Genomic DNA, 17,708 nt, shown 5'->3' with positions numbered 1-17,708 from the left:
TAAACTTGCCTTGCCTTGCCATCTCTTCCTAAGAGCTGGCTCCTAATAGGGCCGTGTTGTCTTTTTTATTTGTGTATTTATTTATATTTACTCTTTTTAATTCCCTTTTTTACTCTCTAAACTGCACAACAGAACAGAAGGGGAACGGGTGGGGACCAGCCATTTTGTCTTTGTCAGACAAAATGGCTGACAAAAAAACATTTGTCTTCTTCATTTTCTTCAGCTGTTCCCTCCAGGACATCCCAACAGGAAACTTTTCTCCTCCATTATCTTCATCAGATTTGCTTTTCACATTTTCACATTTCTAGAATCTAATAATCAAATGATATAGAAATACCGTAATTGTCCTCACCAAGCAGCAGGGGGCAGCAGAGACTCAAGCATAGACAAATCAGAAAGCAGAAAGGCCGTAAGATCAAGATGAGGATTTTGTGACATACTTTGTGTATATTTGTCAATTAAATGCACAAACAAAATTCTAAAACATATTTTAACAAATTTAGCTTTGTTCTCAGACAGAGATTTAAGTTACCAGGGATATTTCAGCCTTCAGTGGTTTTTAGTTGTTAATAAAAGGTGAGAAACACAATCTTTGGAGTTCACAGAGAAATCCGTGGATTTCAAAGGAAAAAATGAACGACCAAAGCAGAACCTTCTAATGCTATCAAATCTCCTACTCTGGAGGATTCAGATGTTTGAGGAATCAGAACGGTTTTAAAACGTTAGAATCTAGAATAACAGCAGCTTCTAGTCTACTACTTTAGTCCATCCTCCTTCAGAGTTTCTGCAGAACTAAAGGTCAAAAGGTCATCGGGTCTTAAACACTTGAAATGTCAGAGGAAATGAGAAAAGATGATGTAAAAAAGTTTCAGATTCCACGGGTGTCAGTCTCAAAGGAGAAACAGGAAGTGTCACTAAAAGGTCACCTAGATGGTTGTGTGTCTCATTGTCCATCTGTAGAACTGATGAGAAGTCGTGTTAGATCATATTTAAATGGTTACAGGTTTGAAAAAAATGTTTTTACTTTTTTCTGGTCTAAACCAGCAGCTTACTCTTTGTCAGGGTGACATCAGAACACATGAACGGCGTCTGCGTACGAAGACAGAAGGTGTAGTTTCCTTCATCCTTCATGGTGAAGTTGGTCAGTGTGAGGGAAACGTTTCCATCCTTCAGGTTCTGGTGGTTGAGGATGGTCCTGTTCTTGAACCTCTCGTCTTGTTCGTCATAGTTGTCCCTCCCACTTCGATACACGTGCATGAAACCAGTTGTTCCATGTTTCCATTCCAAGGTCTCACGCGTCAAGTCAAATGGAGGTTCTACTCGACATGACAGAACCACGTCCTGACCCGGATGTGCTTGGACCGTCGATGGAGAGCAGACCACTTTAGAAGAATCTGAAGAAAAAAAACAGGGATGGTCATTTCACCAACCAGCAGTCAGTCTACCAGCTGTCCACACCTCACCCTCTTCCTCATGTAATCACTTATCAGGGTTATTGGGGGGGGGGGGTAAATGATTACCAAGCTAAGAAAAAATGAAAATGTTCTTGTTTTAAAAGTTGTTGCTAGGCAGATGGTCAAAGGGTACACATCTTCATTTTTCATTGGCTTGTTTTGGACCGACCTGGTTCCGTCGCTCCAGCGCTACGTGACCCAAAATGGAAACAATGGCGTTTAGAAGATGAAAAAGGAAAACGAGATGTTCGTGTACAGAAAAACTTTGATGATCAGAAAGTATCAAACTAAAAAAGTGTAGAAATATTTGTTAAAAATTCAACAATTTTCCCCCAAAGTAAATGTAATCCACGTCGTGTTAGATCATATTTAGCTGGTAAGCGGTTTGAAAAAACAGTTTAGTTTATTCTGGTCTAAACCAGCAGCTTACTCTCCGTCAGGGTGACGTCAGAACAACTGAGCAGCTCAGGAAGACAGAAGGAGTAGTTTCCTTCATCCTGGTTGGTGAAGTTGGTCAGTGTGAGGGAAGCGATTCCATCCTTCAGGTACTCGGTGATCAAAGAGGTCCTGTTAAAGAACCTCGAGTCTTGATGGTCTAGGTAGTCCCACAAACTTGGATACCGGTGAACATCCTCTTTGCCATGTTTCCATTCCAAGGTCTCATGCGTCAAGTCAAATGGAGGTTCTACTCGACATGACAGAACCACGTCCTGACCCGGATGTGCTTGGACCGTCGATGGAGAGCAGACCACTTTAGAAGAATCTGAAGAAAAAAAACAGGGATGGTCATTTCACCAACCAGCAGTCAGTCTACCAGCTGTCCACACCTCACCCTCTTCCTCATGTAATCACTTATCAGGGTTATTGGGGGGGGGGGGTAAATGATTACCAAGCTAAGAAAAAATGAAAATGTTCTTGTTTTAAAAGTTGTTGCTAGGCAGATGGTCAAAGGGTACACATCTTCATTTTTCATTGGCTTGTTTTGGACCGACCTGGTTCCGTCGCTCCAGCGCTACGTGACCCAAAATGGAAACAATCGCGTTTAGAAGATGAAAAAGGAAAACGAGATGTTCGTGTACAGAAAAACTTTGATGATCAGAAAGTATCAAACTAAAAAAGTGTAGAAATATTTGTTAAAAATTCAACAATTTTCCCCCAAAGTAAATGTAATCCACGTCGTGTTAGATCATATTTAGCTGGTAAGCGGTTTGAAAAAACAGTTTAGTTTATTCTGGTCTAAACCAGCAGCTTACTCTCCGTCAGGGTGACGTCAGAACAACTGAGCAGCTCAGGAAGACAGAAGGAGTAGTTTCCTTCATCCTGGTTGGTGAAGTTGGTCAGTGTGAGGGAAGCGATTCCATCCTTCAGGTACTCGGTGATCAAAGAGGTCCTGTTAAAGAACCTCGAGTCTTGATGGTCTAGGTAGTCCCACAAACTTGGATACCGGTGAACATCCTCTTTGCCATGTTTCCATTCCAAGGTCTCATGCGTCAAGTCAAATGGAGGTTCTACTCGACATGACAGAACCACGTCCTGACCCGGATGTGCTTGGACCGTCGATGGAGAGCAGACCACTTTAGAAGAATCTGAAGAAAAAAAACAGGGATGGTCAATTCACCAACCAGGAGTCAGTCTACCAGCTGTCCACACCTCACCCTCTTCCTCATGTAATCACTTATCAGGGTTATTGGGGGGGTGTAAATGATTACCAAGCTAAGAAAAAATGAAAATGTTCTTGTTTTAAAAGTTGTTGCTAGGCAGATGGTCAAAGGGTACACATCTTCATTTTTCATTGGCTTGTTTTGGACCGACCTGGTTCCGTCGCTCCAGCGCTACGTGACCCAAAATGGAAACAATCGCGTTTAGAAGATGAAAAAGGAAAACGAGATGTTCGTGTACAGAAAAACTTTGATGATCAGAAAGTATCAAACTAAAAAAGTGTAGAAATATTTGTTAAAAATTCAACAATTTTCCCCCAAAGTAAATGTAATCCACGTCATGTTAGATCATATTTAGCTGGTAAGCGGTTTGAAAAAACAGTTTAGTTTATTCTGGTCTAAACCGTCACTCCAGCGCTACGTGACCCAAAATGGAAACAATCGCGTTAAGAAGATGAAAAAGGAAAACGAGATGTTCGTGTACAGAGAAAAAGACACGATTGTCCTGGTTGTGACAGAACTTCATCATGACAATCTTATACAAAATATATCATCAGACCTGCTGAAACAGTTTAATTACAAACAGTCTGATTCAGATGAAGTTCCCTCTGCGTTCCTTAAACTAGAACCTGAGAACATGATGTTGTTCTCCATCATTTTTAGATGTTTGAAGGAAAATTCTCTTTTTAGATAAAAACAAATTTGTGTTTCAGAAAGAGAGGCAGTGTTCTGTTACAGCTTTCTGCTTTGATTAGTTTAAAAAAAATCTTTTTTACCATAACTCACATTTTCTTCTTTCAACTGAATAAATGAACTTTTTAAAAAGTAGTATCACACGGGGGGCTTCACAAGTTAATATAAATGTAAACATGAAAGACAAAAAGCATATGCCATGCAAAACAATAATCCCAAGCCAAAACGAGTTTCAGGTATAATACTTTGCAAAAATAAATGTTTTCAGTTGACTTTTAAAAGAATTCACAGAGTACAGGGAACGCAGGGACAACAGAGATCATTCAAGAGTTTGGGAGCGGCAGCCTGGAAGGTTCCATCTCCTCTTGTCTGAAAATGTGTAAGAGGAACAACATGTTCTGGCTCGCAGACCTCAGTGATGGTCTGTAGGGGCGATCATATCCCAAACACATGATGGAGTTTGAGAAAGGAGGGCCCTAAAAGTCAAAACTAAGATTCTATATTGAAAGCAGTAAACAACCGAGAGCCAATGAAGAGCTTTGAGGATCGGGGAGATGTGATCTATTTTCTTAGTGCAGGTCAAGATCCTTAAAGGATCCTCCTCCTTCTTCAGACAGGAAAACAGACGGTTACAGTAGTCTAGCCGTGTAGAAACAAAGGCATGAATAAGAAGTTCAAGTTCTTCATGTGACACCATTTTTCCTCAGCTTAGAAATGTCCCTCAACTGTAGATTACATACATTGTAATTAGGCCATGGATATAAAATTGATATTTTCAGAAAGCTACTCAATCCCTTTGTCAACACTGTGTATTAGCTAATGAGAGAGGTATTTGGATAGTAAATACATTAGGTAAAACAATTTGTTTCTACCCAAAATCATCGAGAATTGCACTTTCTTTTCTAAGTAAAATCTAAGAACAAAGATATGTTTTATCTGCATCAGGCAGTTCACCACAGAGTCCAGCTTGTGTCTCAGAGGGTTTAAAAGAGCAAAAGATAACTGCAGCTCAACAACAGACGTCATGTTTCAACAGATGACAGAGTTTTAAAGAAACAAAAGTTGAATCAGAAAAGTACCTACTGGTTTCATCAAAACCCCGTAAACGATCCATAGGATTATGACGAATGGCATGTTTACTGAGTCTCGAATGGACAGGGTTTTACTTTTACGGCAGTAAACGTTAGAAAAAACGAGAAAAGGTGGCTTAAAAATGTCGGAAATCCCCGGATCACGGAGTACGACTGCGGAAAAATACCAGTACGTCTCTTCCTAAGAGCTGGATCCCACAGGGAGCCGTGTTGTCTTTTTTATTTGTGTATTTGTTTATTTTTACTATTTTTAATTTCCTTTTTTACTCTTTAAACTGCGCAACAGAGCAGAAGGGGAACAGTTGGCGACCAGCCATTTTGTCTGACAAAGACAAAATGGCTGGTCGCCACCCAAAAAAACATTTGTTACCTCATTTCCTTCAGCTGTTCCCTTCAGGACTTGAACCTTCAGTGGTTTTTAGTTGTTAATAAAAGGTGAGAAACACAATCTTTGGAGTTCGGAGAGAAATTCCAGGATTAGAAAGAAAAAAAATTAACGACCAAAGCAGAACCTTCTTATGTTATCAAATCACAAAACAAAACCTTAAGATCAGTTTCTTGAAAGTTCATAACAGTGTTGATTTCATTTTAGAAACGTACCCATGATGAGAAGAAAACAGAGAAAATGTCCCAGCTCGGTTCACAGATCAGCAGCTCCTCTGGAGATGTTGTCAGTGAAAAGTACTTTTCATGGGAGGAGGAAGTTCCACCCTGATGACTCCTCCACCAATCAGACTAGTTGAAACATCAAGAAGATTCTATTGAGAGATAAGCGAGAAAAGATGGATGAAATTGTTTTCCTTCTGTACAATATGAAGGAAAACAATTTCATCTATCTTTTCTCGCTTATCTCTCAATAGAATCTTCTTGATGTTTCAACTAGTCTGATTGGTGGAGGATTGATTAATTTTATCCTATTTTCCTGACTGGTTATTCTGACCAATAAAATAACTGAGTGCTTATTTCTGGCTTCCTGGAGCCAGCTGGTTCCTTCTGTTTGGAACGCCATGGGGTAAGAAGGAGTCACTCAGTTCAGCTCTCATTTACAGTGAGTCTATGACGCATTTACTAAATGGTCACAAATGATTCTCTGATTCCAGAACATCAGCTAAGGAGGCTGTGTTGGTTTGACCACAACAATCCTGAATTAAAGTTGAAAGTTGACCTAAGGTCAACAGTCTGGGACAACTCTCTTTGGCTCAGGGAAGTCTGTTAGGAGAAGTACAGTGGGGGAGTATGATAGCTGCCAGCATGTAGTTTCTTGTTATCTTGTTCCTTAGTCAAAAACCCCTCCCTGCACAGATTATCTTCCCCAGACATTTCTCTTCATCTATCTTCTTAAATCAGTACAATCTTCTGCCAGTGCATTTTTTTTCCTAACTTGTCCTGTCCAACAGCTGGGCAGGCAGATGAGAACTGAGGGCCTCTTGTGTTGGACATATTTTACTTTAACAACAGGGGTTATTAATCTTCAGACAAACCAGAGGTATGTCTGAATAAACCCCTTTTGTAATTGAGGCCAAACTTTATTCATTTCAACCATGATTGAAAATATTTGGTGTTGGACCGGACGGAAAAGGAAAGGAGGGAAGAAGAAAGAGGGATGTTAGAGAGGGGGAGGAGGGGTGGGTAGGAGGGTGATAATAGGAGTGGGGGGGGGGGGGGGGTAAGACCATGAAGCAGCATAAAGCAACAAGTTTACTGGTTGTTTATCATTACGGTAAGGTTCAAATGTAGTACAAAAAGGGCGGGGCCTGTCCACACACTCAAATGTAATCAACACACCTGCTGGCTGAAAAAAATGTCCATATATCAACATGCACACAAAACACATAGTGTTAACACGCATAATTATGCCTTTAAACCAACTAGTGGGAAATATTTCAGTCATTCAATCAGGCAAACTGTTAGTGTAAAGGTGAGCTAACACCTGTGCTCAGGTGAGTGTTTATGTTTTTCTAAAATGGATGGTGGAACGTGAAAAGAAGGAGGGAGAGTGCCCAGCCATCCCCACACCAAGACCCCCGCCGCAGCAGCAGCGGCAGCCGGAACCCCCAACGCCACACGGCAGCAGGCAGAGAACAACCGCCCCGGGCGACCCAGCCCGCCACCCAGGCCAGGGCCAGCAGGACCGCCGCGAGGCCCCCAGAGCCAGAGAGCAGGGAGGCATGGGGGGAAAGGGAGCGCCGCCCCAGCCCAACCAGGAGAGCAGCACCCCCGCCGCGCCGGGAGAGCCCAACGCAGGGCCCCACCCGAGAAGGGTGCCCACAGCCCCAGACGAGCAGCCCACCACCACCCAGGAGTTCCGGGCATCCCCTCCCCCCAACCCCAGGTACCAGCCAGGACCCCCCAAGGGAGACCCGCTCCGCACTCAGGCAGCCACCCACCCGGCCCACGGTTGGTCCAGGGAGGAGCAAGGCAGGGGCCAGCCGCCCCCGCCCAGGAGGGGAGCGCCCCGGGAAGAAAGGGGGCCCACCAGGGATATTGTAAACTTGACCCGACCAGGCTCGGCCACAGTTGGAGATTTGGAGGGGCCCAGCACCCAGGGGCAAGGACCAGAACCCACCCCCCAGGGACACGGACAGCCCCGGCTCAGGTGTAATGTGACCCCCCCTCCCCCCCGCGCGCAGAGAGAGCACCGCCGCGCCCAGGAAACCGGCACCCAGGGGCCGCCGTTGCCAAGGGCCCCGTACCACCCACAAGGGAAGGGGTAGGGGACAGATGGTCCTAGGTCCCACCTTCCTTGCAAAATGTGTGCGCATGTATGTGTGTTTGAGAGGGTCTGTGTGTGCATGTGTGTTTGCCTATGTTGGAATGTATATTTTGAGGGGGGAGGGGTGTGTCTACTAAGGGGGTGCAGTTAAAGTTGGAGGGTAGGGTACTGAGGGGACATCTCCTGATTACTCACAGTGATGTCCCCTCACCCTTCCCACCAAGGGGCCCTAAATGTCTAAGGTGTGGTTAAAATTGGTGGGTAGGGTACTAGGAGGACATCTGCTGCTTGCTGGCAGTGATGTCCAAGCACCCCCCCCCCCCACCAAGGGCCCTACATGTCTAAGGTGCAAATAAAACCGAAGGAGGGGGGCCCACTCCATACAGCAACCATGGGAGGGGGGGACCACTGCCAACTAGCCCCCCCCCAAGGCGCATCGCAGGCTAAGCCCCCACCCCCTCACCCTAATATGAGGTTATATGAGGAAGGGGGTAAGTTGGGGACAGCTGGTAGACTGTCCACCGGTGGTCAAACAGCCGTCCCCCAGCCCCCCCCCCCCCCCCCCCCCCCACAGCATAGGGGCCCGGCCCCCCCAGTCCAGGGGCCCCATCCCCGGAGGCGCCGACACCCCCGGCCCAGCACCACCCACCCCACACAGAGAGAGAGGAGCCAGAAAGCCCAGGCCCCCACCCCCAAGTGCCGGCCCTAGAAGAGCTCTGGTCAGGCCTCGACAGGACCGAGGCAGCCAACCAACCGGGGCAACCGCCGATTGCCTCAGCGGAGACCCCGACCCGTCAACCCCCCAAGGCCCCGTACCAATAGTGGGCTCCCCCTCCGCCCCAGAACGCCCCCCCACAGGACAGGGCCGAAAAGCCCCCCACCCCAGACCCCGCAGCCGAAGCGGATGACCCCCAGAGTGACCGGGGGTCCCAAGAGGGTTGTCCCGTCCCGTCCCAGAGCCAGGGAAGGGCTGATCGCAGCCCCAGGTTTCAATCACAGCTTAAGGTTTCAAGATGGCTTTCTTGAAACCAATCACAGCTTCACCATCACAAAGTGATGGTGAAGCTGTGATTGAAACCTTAAGGCAGACTGATAGATCGGCACATACCTTCTGCCAGAGAGCCTGGACAGGCGTGCAGAACCATAGTGCATGCATGTAACTGTCGGGTAGATTACTGTCACAGTGCTCGCAAATGTCTGAGTTACTGAGACCCATCTTGAACATCCTCTGTCCAGTGTAGTAAATTCTGTGAAGAGTTTTGAAATGGATTAGCTGCAGATTTGGACTTTTTGTCAGTTTAAAGGTGTTTAGACAGAGTTCTGACCAAAAGCTTTTATCTTTGCTGATGCTCAAATCTGCATCCCATTTTGTTGTTGGAAGGGAAATATTAATATCTAAATTACATAAAAGTTTGTATATTCTGGAGAAAATTTTATTCATTGAGAAATTAATCAGAGTGGTAACTACATCTGGTAGCTTCATATCGTCTGTGTATTTAAACTTTTTGGTAATAATTGATTTAAGTTGCTGATATTCCAAGAAATTATTTATTCCATGTTTGTCTTGAAGTTCCTGGGGAGTTATGAATCTTCTATTAATAATTATGCGCTCTAGTTGTTTTATGCCCCCTGCTTGCCAAGCTGGGAAGTGGATAATCTTTTTGTTTATGAGGATGTCTGGGTTGTTCCAGATGGGTGTCATTTTGCACGGTTGAATTGATGAGTTTGATATTTTGAGAAATTCCCACCAGGCTGTTAAAGTGGCGTTTATATTAATAGTTTTGAAACAATCCTGTTGTTTAACTGTTTGGCTAATAAATGGTAGCTCTGACAGGTTGATCTTTCCACATAACGCCTGTTCCAAGTCTAACCATGAGTTGGTTTCTGGATTATTTTTTAACCATTTTAAGATGTATTGCAATCTATTTGCAAGAAAGTACTTGTGGAAGTTAGGTAGTTCTAATCCTTCATAGCTTTTTGCAGATTTTAAAGTTTTTAGACTAATTCTTGCAGGTTTATTGTTCCATAAAAAGCTTGATATGGACGGGTCTAATGTTTTGAACCATTTTAATGGCGGTTGTGTGGGAATCATCGAGAAGAGATAATTAATTTTAGGTAAGATTTTCATTTTAACCGTGGCTACCTTGCCCATAAGGGACAGAGGCAGTGCATTTTTTATAGTGATTCTCATCATCAACCTCATACCTGTTTCATCCACTGTCAAAACTTAAACTGCTGGCCTGTTTTTATCTCAAGACAAACAAAGTCTTCCCCTCCTCTCTCTGCAGGTCAAGCTTTGGGGATTTTGTTATTGAAAGGTCCAGCAATTCTCATCATGACTCTTTCAACATTTGTATCATGTTTTTCAGTTTTCTCCTCATTTTGTCTAAGGCCCGTGAGCATATAGAAAGTAGAAGTCATCTACAGCAGTGGTCCCCAACCTTTTTCAAGCCACGGACCGGTACGACGTCACACAAACTTTCACGGACCGGTCTCTCAAATAAAGGCGGATGATTATTGTAGCAATACTAGGATGATGGAGGAGCTGATAGCAGGAGGACACGCGGGGCGGCTTCAATAAACACTCCAGTTGTCCGGAGTGGTCTTCTCCTGGGGACTTGACGCATCTTGGTCAGAAAGCCACACTTTCTGATAACAGAGAATTTGCGCATGTGCAGTGACGTAGAAGATGTCCGATTGGCCGTTCTGCATGTCAATCAAGTCCCGTACTTCTCGGTGAGGATTTTGATTGGCTGGTGGATTGTTTGGAAGTACTTTTTTTTAATCTTTGCTGGACTGCTCTCTCTCTACCGGTGGATCGCGATCGATGTAATGAGCACGACTGAATAGACTGATGTAACAGAGAATGGGGCGATTTTTCAAGATAAAACTTCTTTCTGATTCTGAAATAAATAAAACAGAAGTAATGCAAGTTATTTATTCTTTCTGTGCGGCCCGTTACCAAATGACCCAGGGGTTGGGGACCACTGATCTACAGCAGTGTATTTCAACCTTTTTTGAGCCAAGGTTCACTTTCTCCTTGACAAAAATGCCGTGGCTCACCAGCATCCAAAAATTAAAAAGCAGAAACTCATAGTCTGTATTGATGTACAGTCCCTCCATGATGTCACAAGCATTTTTGTGATAATTGTGGCAGAAAAAGCTGGAAGTTGCAGCTCTTTTTTCTAAAAGTTGTAATAAAAGTTAAATTAGTTTTCAGTAAAATTATTTGAGATTATATCCTGGTAGTTGTTTTTTCCTTCAGTTTATAAACATTTGATGTAACCTCACAAAAAACAAATATATTCTTTCTAAATAGTGATTTATTTTTTAAATGTTGGTGCAAAGGCAGCTGTAATTTTAGAACAATATGATTACAATATAATTAATAAATTTTAACACAAAAACTATAATTATATTTGTGTTTTCTGTAGCTACACAAGCTACTAGCATTGATTTCTTAATACATTTAAATAAATTATTTAGACATTTAAAGAAGGGATTTGATCGTTGGATAACTGAGTGGATTTCTTCAGACAGTCCACAGGTGAAAGTTCACCTGAAATCCAGGTGGGATCAGAGCATCAAAGCCTGCTCACCTCGATAAGTTCGTCAGTGACCCGAGTTGTGTTCTATAACCCAGATCCCAGAACCCAGACACGACTCGTAGGGGAAATGAATCGTAGCATTTCTGCTGCATACGTTTGCATATCAGTCAGTCAAACACACGTGCTGTGCTACATTTAAAATATTTAATATAATTTTATTAAATGACTCCAGGTTCAGTATAAACCAACAGGAAGGACTTTTTTCATTGTTTCTTGCTGTTTAGCTGATTTAAAAAAAATTAGCTTAATTTTTTTGTTCAAATGGTGGGGAAAGCGAATCGTTACATCCCCATCTAAACAAGAACAACAATAAAAAACAAGTACCTTTATGCGTGTTTCCAGACGAGACAACTCATGTTCATTAGAGCCAACACGGCCTTCCAGTTCACCCACTGTTATTTTCATTAAATTAAGCGAATCTTGCATTTTGTCATGTTGGGGGGTTGAGGGAGTACCCAGGTGGAGAGAGGAGGATATGGAAGCGATTCTGTAGCATTAATAAAAAGCAAAGTCAAAACCAGAAATGCTTTTTCATTTTCAAAATGAAGCTGCATTTTTTGACTCAAAAATAAAATGAAAAAGTAATCCACCAAAATGCTTTTTCATTTCCTTCCTCAACACAGCTTATTCTGTCACTTAATTAAAATTAAAATGAAAATGGTATTTGACATTTCATTTTCAAGACGTTCTCTGGTAAATGTGTAGCATAATTCATTTAGAAATGTCTAATTTGACATTTAAAATGGATTAATAGAAATGCTTTTTAATTTTCAAAATGAAGCTGCATCAAATGACTCAAAATTAAAAAGAAAAAGCAATACTTCAAAATGCTTTTTCATTTCCTTCCTCAACACTGCTTATTCTGTCACTTAATTAAAATGATAAAGAAAATGGTTTTTGACATTTCATTTTAAAAAAGGTCCACGGTAAATGTGTAGCAAAATTCATTTAGAAATGTCTGATTTGACAATTAAAATGGATTAACAGAAATGCTTTTTAATTTTCAAAATGAAGCTGCATTAAATGACTCAAAATTCAAATGAAAAAGCAATATTTCAAAATGCTTTTTCATTTTATACTTAAAACTGCTTATTCTGTGTCATAATTAAAACGAAAATGCAAAGAGGGGATTGCATTTGCATTTTAACATCCACCCTGGGAAACTTGTAGCAATATTCATTTCTTAAAAGCATTAGCAGAGGGGAGGCGGGGCGATGACGTCACTGCTTTCTCTGTGTGTCCGGCTGCTGACTGACGCACACACTAGGAGCAGACTGTGTTAGCGGCAGAGAAGACGGCTTTGAGTTGGTTATGAACTTCTGATGAGTTTCCACAGCTTCTCAGGACTACGTAGCTGCATGTCCGCCTTCTGCGGTCCTCCTCCGGACGCACCGCGGACAAGCTTTGTTCTGTGGACCGCCAGCTGCCTTCGCACAGCGGAGCTCTAGGCTCCGATGATCGCTGAGGGCGGAAATGCTGCTGCGATCTGAGAAACCATCATATGAATTTGTGTTTCCAGTGGTGTCCAGAACAAAATAAACACTGATGCAATTCCCACATATTTATACATTTATTTGCAGCATCGCGCTGAATTTGCTGTTTGATGACAGCTGGAGCCCCATCAACAGACAGCAGATTTCTCCATGCTAAACGTTGCTGGTTGGACCAAAAACACTCACTCAGCGCGAAACTGCAGGAGACTATCTTCATAATGTGCTTTTATTACTGTCATGATTATTATAAAGGGCCTGCTCTGCTCGATCATATGTTTTTAAATCCGTGCGGTCAGACGACGCTGAAGAAGTTGGGTTGCGATTCACAGCTTCTGATTCGCGAGGGAGATAAAGGAACATTCTGCTGCATTTCTCGCATTAAGATCCAGGAATCCAGGTTTGAGCAGTCCAGGTCCAGCGGTTTGTGAACAGGACCCGGTTTTAGGTGATCTCAATGCGAACACAGACACACCAGGTCTCTCAGCGACAGCGGCCGTACCCACGGAGAAAGCAGTGACGTCATCGCCCCGCCTCCCCTCTGCTAATGCTTTTAAGAAATGAATATTGCTACAAGTTTCCCAGGGTGGATGTTAAAATGCAAATGCAATCCCCTCTTTGCATTTTCGTTTTAATTATGACACAGAATAAGCAGTTTTAAGTATAAAATGAAAAAGCATTTTGAAATATTGCTTTTTCATTTGAATTTTGAGTCATTTAATGCAGCTTCATTTTGAAAATTAAAAAGCATTTCTGTTAATCCATTTTAATTGTCAAATCAGACATTTCTAAATGAATTTTGCTACACATTTACCGTGGACCTTTTTTAAAATGAAATGTCAAAAACCATTTTCTTTATCATTTTAATTAAGTGACAGAATAAGCAGTGTTGAGGAAGGAAATGAAAAAGCATTTTGAAGTATTGCTTTTTCTTTTTAATTTTGAGTCATTTGATGCAGCTTCATTTTGAAAATTAAAAAGCATTTCTATTAATCCATTTTAAATGTCAAATTAGACATTTCTAAATGAATTATGCTACACATTTACCAGAGAACGTCTTGAAAATGAAATGTCAAATACCATTTTCATTTTAATTTTAATTAAGTGACATAATAAGCTGTGTTGAGGAAGGAAATGAAAAAGCATTTTGGTGGATTACTTTTTCATTTTATTTTTGAGTCAAAAATGCAGCTTCATTTTGAAAATGAAAAAGCATTTCTGGTTTTGACTTTGCTTTTTATTAATGCTACAGAATTGCTTCCATAGGAGGAGGCTCCAGGTGTAACAAAGTCGTTTAATTACTCAAAATTAACCTAAACAAACACTGCTGAGCAAGCAAGCCAAACTAGAAACTAGAACTCGAGAGGTAAAACTGGAAGAGGGAAACAGAATTTTATGGACCAGCCCAGGAGGAAGGCAAAGACAGGACATAACCCTCCCATTATCCTTGGGATCAATTTGACCCCAATTCAGTGTTTGGCATTCAAAAAATAATAGTTCACTTTTGATGGGGACAAGTGATTAAGCATAAAATGATCAAGATTATATTTTTTTCAATGTGCTAAACACATATTGCATACGTTGGTGTTCCTTTGGGGTCAACTTGACCCCAGGCTGTTTTAGCTGTGTAAAACTTGTCTGTCTGTGTGTGTGACCTAACATTCCCACACCTGTAGGTGCAGAGTTGATACATAACAGGCGTGGAAAAAAAACACTACTCCCACCAGAACTTTGATACTTCTCGTAGTGTAGGGATGTGGGAAACGACTTGACTTGTGAACTCCTGCCAAATGAGGAAGCTAATGTAGGCTTGTGAATTGATCACATTCAAGTCCTTCCAACTACATATGCCTCCCCTCTAATATTACCATCTCAAGTACAATATTTTCAATTGACGGTTCTATGAAGAGCTTGAATAATGACTTTGTCTTCAACATGGCTGACTGTGAGTCTGGTGGGACACACTCTTAGCAGCACATCTACCTTGTTGTTGAAGTGAGCAGAGGGACTATAATTTTCCATTTTTGGTGCTAACGTGACATTAGGGAAGGGGGAAACAGTATTCTCATGAGAATTCTCCCTTACCATGGGCGTGAAGGTGTGTGTGTGTGATTTACTGTACTCACACCTGCCGGTCCCAAGCCTGGATAACATAAGAGGAGGGGCGAATGAGACTTTATAATGACCAATCACAAATACGTTACAAAAATGAGATAAAAATACGTTCATGAGAGGAAAGTGTGTGTGTGTGTGTGTGTGTGGGGGGGGGGGGGGGTTGCCCATCATCAGTCAATATTCTTCATTCTGTGAGTCATGAATAAGCATCCCAGTTTCCCACATGCCTAGCTCTAAAACTGAAAGTTTGACCTGATGGTGACGCTACAGCAAAGGTCCTACTTTCACCAAAACCAATAGGGTTCATACACTTGTGGTCATTAATGTTGTCAGTGTAACAGGTTAGGTTTGGTCACTGATGCACAAAAATGAGGATGAGATTTAACTCTTGTCTCTGCGTCTTTAATTCTGCCTTTAAAACAGCGCAAAAGAAAATATGGAAGTGATCCTGTACCATAATTAAAAATAAAAGTCAAAACCAGAAATGCTTTTTCATTTTCAAAATGAAGCTGCATTTTTTGACTCAAAATAAAAATTAAAAAGCAATCCGCCACAATGCTTTTGCTTTTTCTTCCTCAACACAGCTTATTCTGTCACTTAATTAAAATGATAATGAAAATGGTAGTTGACATTTCATTTTCAAAATGTTCTCTGGTAAATGTGTTGCAAAATTCATTTAGAAATGTCTAATTTGACAATTAAAATGGATTAACAGAAAATTTGATTTTATTTGAAATTGTTTATTTCAAGCAATCAAATAGGAATAATACACAAAAACAATACAATCACCAGTTATACATTCATACAATAACTAATCAAACTTAGGATAATTAGACATATTAATAAATATTGCTTGAAAGGGAGTGGCAGGAAGCAAAGTTATATAATCCCACCCCTGTTCTACTGTAACTATTTTATTACATGATTTATCAATATCCGGTTCCTAACTTTTATCAGACAGAATTAAGAATCTTGAAATATCAATAAAACACATGACAAAGATGAATTACTTAATTATTATATAAAAACTTTTAGAAATCAACATGGCAATGAAGTATCCAAATATATGCAGATTATGTTACTTATAAAAATCATTTATATGATTAAAAATAATACTATATCAGTAAAGTAGACATAACACTGTTTCAGGAATTTTCATAGCAGAATTTGGTCAAGTATCAAAAGTTAAAAATATGTGCAAAATTATGTTACATTAGGAAAAATAATGAATCAATTTATAAATTGTTTTGGAGCAAGTGAAGTAATATCATTAAAAGTCTAGTATATTCTATATATATATATATATATATATATATATATATATATATATATATATATATATATATATATATATATATATATATATATATATGATAAAGTATTTCTGTAGAGTAAAATAAAAAGGGTCCATATTTTGTCGAATGTCCAAGGTTGGCATTTCTTCTTCTGCTGATTAACAGCCATTCTTCTCGGTTTAAACAAAGTTTATAGTTCTCTTCGATGTTATGTCTGCTGACATTAGACAGAGGTCCATAACCTTCTTCAGATGATATCAGCGGCGCCTAAGAGTTGAGGTCAACTTGTCTGCATGTCAGAGCTGTGATGTTAATCAGGTCACTTCAGACTTATGGAGAAAGTGTTGTATCCAGGCATAATATTTGTTGAAATTATTTGGCTCTTTGATTTACTGCATGTTGTTTCAGACGACCGTGATTAAACACTTCTCAAATTCTTTCATGGTGTTGACAACCAGAACCTTGGACCGGTCCGGTGGACCGAGTGGTTTGACGTAAATCCTGCAGCCTTTAACCCAAGTGTTCTCAATCTGCTTACGCTTCCTGAGAAGCCGTGCATGTTTGGAGATTTCAGCATTCCTTCTGGTCAGATGGTCGTTCAGATAAACAGCAGAACCTTTGAGATTCCTCCTTTGATTCATCAGAGCTAGCTTGTGATTTTGATTCACAAACCTGATGAGGATCGCTGGTTTATCCGTCTCCTTTCTTCTGGGGAGCGGGTGGCAGGTCTTGATGGTATTTAGATCCAGGGAAATCCCTTTAGACGTGAGAAATAATTGCACTTGGTGTTCCAGAGTCTCTCCACCGCTCTCCGTTTCAGGACTGCTAGCGCTATTAGCATTAGCTCCAGCTGCATTTAGCTTTGCCCCAGCTTTGACCGGTATTCCAGTGAGAATGGCATTATTCATCCTTACTTGTCGTTTCACATCATCCATTCTTTTCTCCAGAATGTCGACCCGGTTTTCTCGTTGCTCGTTTTTAGCGCGGAATCTTCGGAACTCTTCCATTAGCTCCAAGATTGGCGTTAGCTTGGCTGTCACTTGTTCCATAAATGGATACAACGCAGCTTGGATTTCATCAAGAGACTTTTTAAGGTCTTCGTAATTAGGGGCCATGGTCAGCTCTCTTTTTTGGAGAAAATCAACTTTTTAATTCATTTGAAGATAGTTGTATAGCCGCAGAGAGCCACACACATTCATGCTGTAACCCAGAACCGGAAGTCAAAAATGCTTTTTAATTTTAATTAAGTGACAGAAAAAGCGTTTTTAAAGAATTAAATTAAAACCATTTTAAAGGATTGCTTTTTCATTTTAATTTGGAGTCAACAAATGCAGCTTCATTTTGAAAATTAAAAAGCATTTCTGTTTTTGAATTTTATTTTTAATTATGCTACAGAAAAACTTCCATAAGAAAATAGCATCAGTGGATTGCACAACTACAGCTCCCAGCAGTTGTTGTGCTGTCCACTGATGCTATTTTCTTTTTAGTTTCTTTCTCATCAGCAATTTATGCAACCTGTAAAAGTATCAAATTATACTAATAGATAAACACATTATGTAGTACTGATTACACGATAAAAGTATAGTTAGTA

The 17,708-nt window shown here is 41.1% G+C and overlaps 1 protein-coding gene across 1 annotated transcript in view; it reads right to left on the bottom strand.

The window, feature by feature from the left end:
• The window catches only part of LOC110017036, a 28,903-nt gene extending 23,333 nt beyond the window's left edge, over positions 1 to 5,570 (bottom strand). The window contains exons 1-5 of the mRNA XM_023965968.1: positions 5,497 to 5,570; positions 2,708 to 3,040; positions 1,885 to 2,217; positions 1,053 to 1,394; positions 927 to 962 (exon numbers count right to left, since the gene is read on the bottom strand). Of these exons, the coding sequence (XP_023821736.1) occupies positions 927 to 962; positions 1,053 to 1,394; positions 1,885 to 2,217; positions 2,708 to 3,040; positions 5,497 to 5,500 (1,048 nt within the window). The 5' untranslated portion in view covers positions 5,501 to 5,570. The remainder of the gene's footprint in view (positions 1 to 926; positions 963 to 1,052; positions 1,395 to 1,884; positions 2,218 to 2,707; positions 3,041 to 5,496) is intronic.
• Positions 5,571 to 17,708: the final 12,138 nt, after the last annotated feature.

This window comes from Oryzias latipes, chromosome 18 (assembly GCF_002234675.1).
Source record: "Oryzias latipes chromosome 18, ASM223467v1".
Classification (NCBI taxonomy): Eukaryota; Metazoa; Chordata; class Actinopteri; order Beloniformes; family Adrianichthyidae; genus Oryzias; species Oryzias latipes.
Note: the sequence above shows the minus strand (reverse complement) of the source record. Positions and strands in the feature narration are given on the sequence as shown.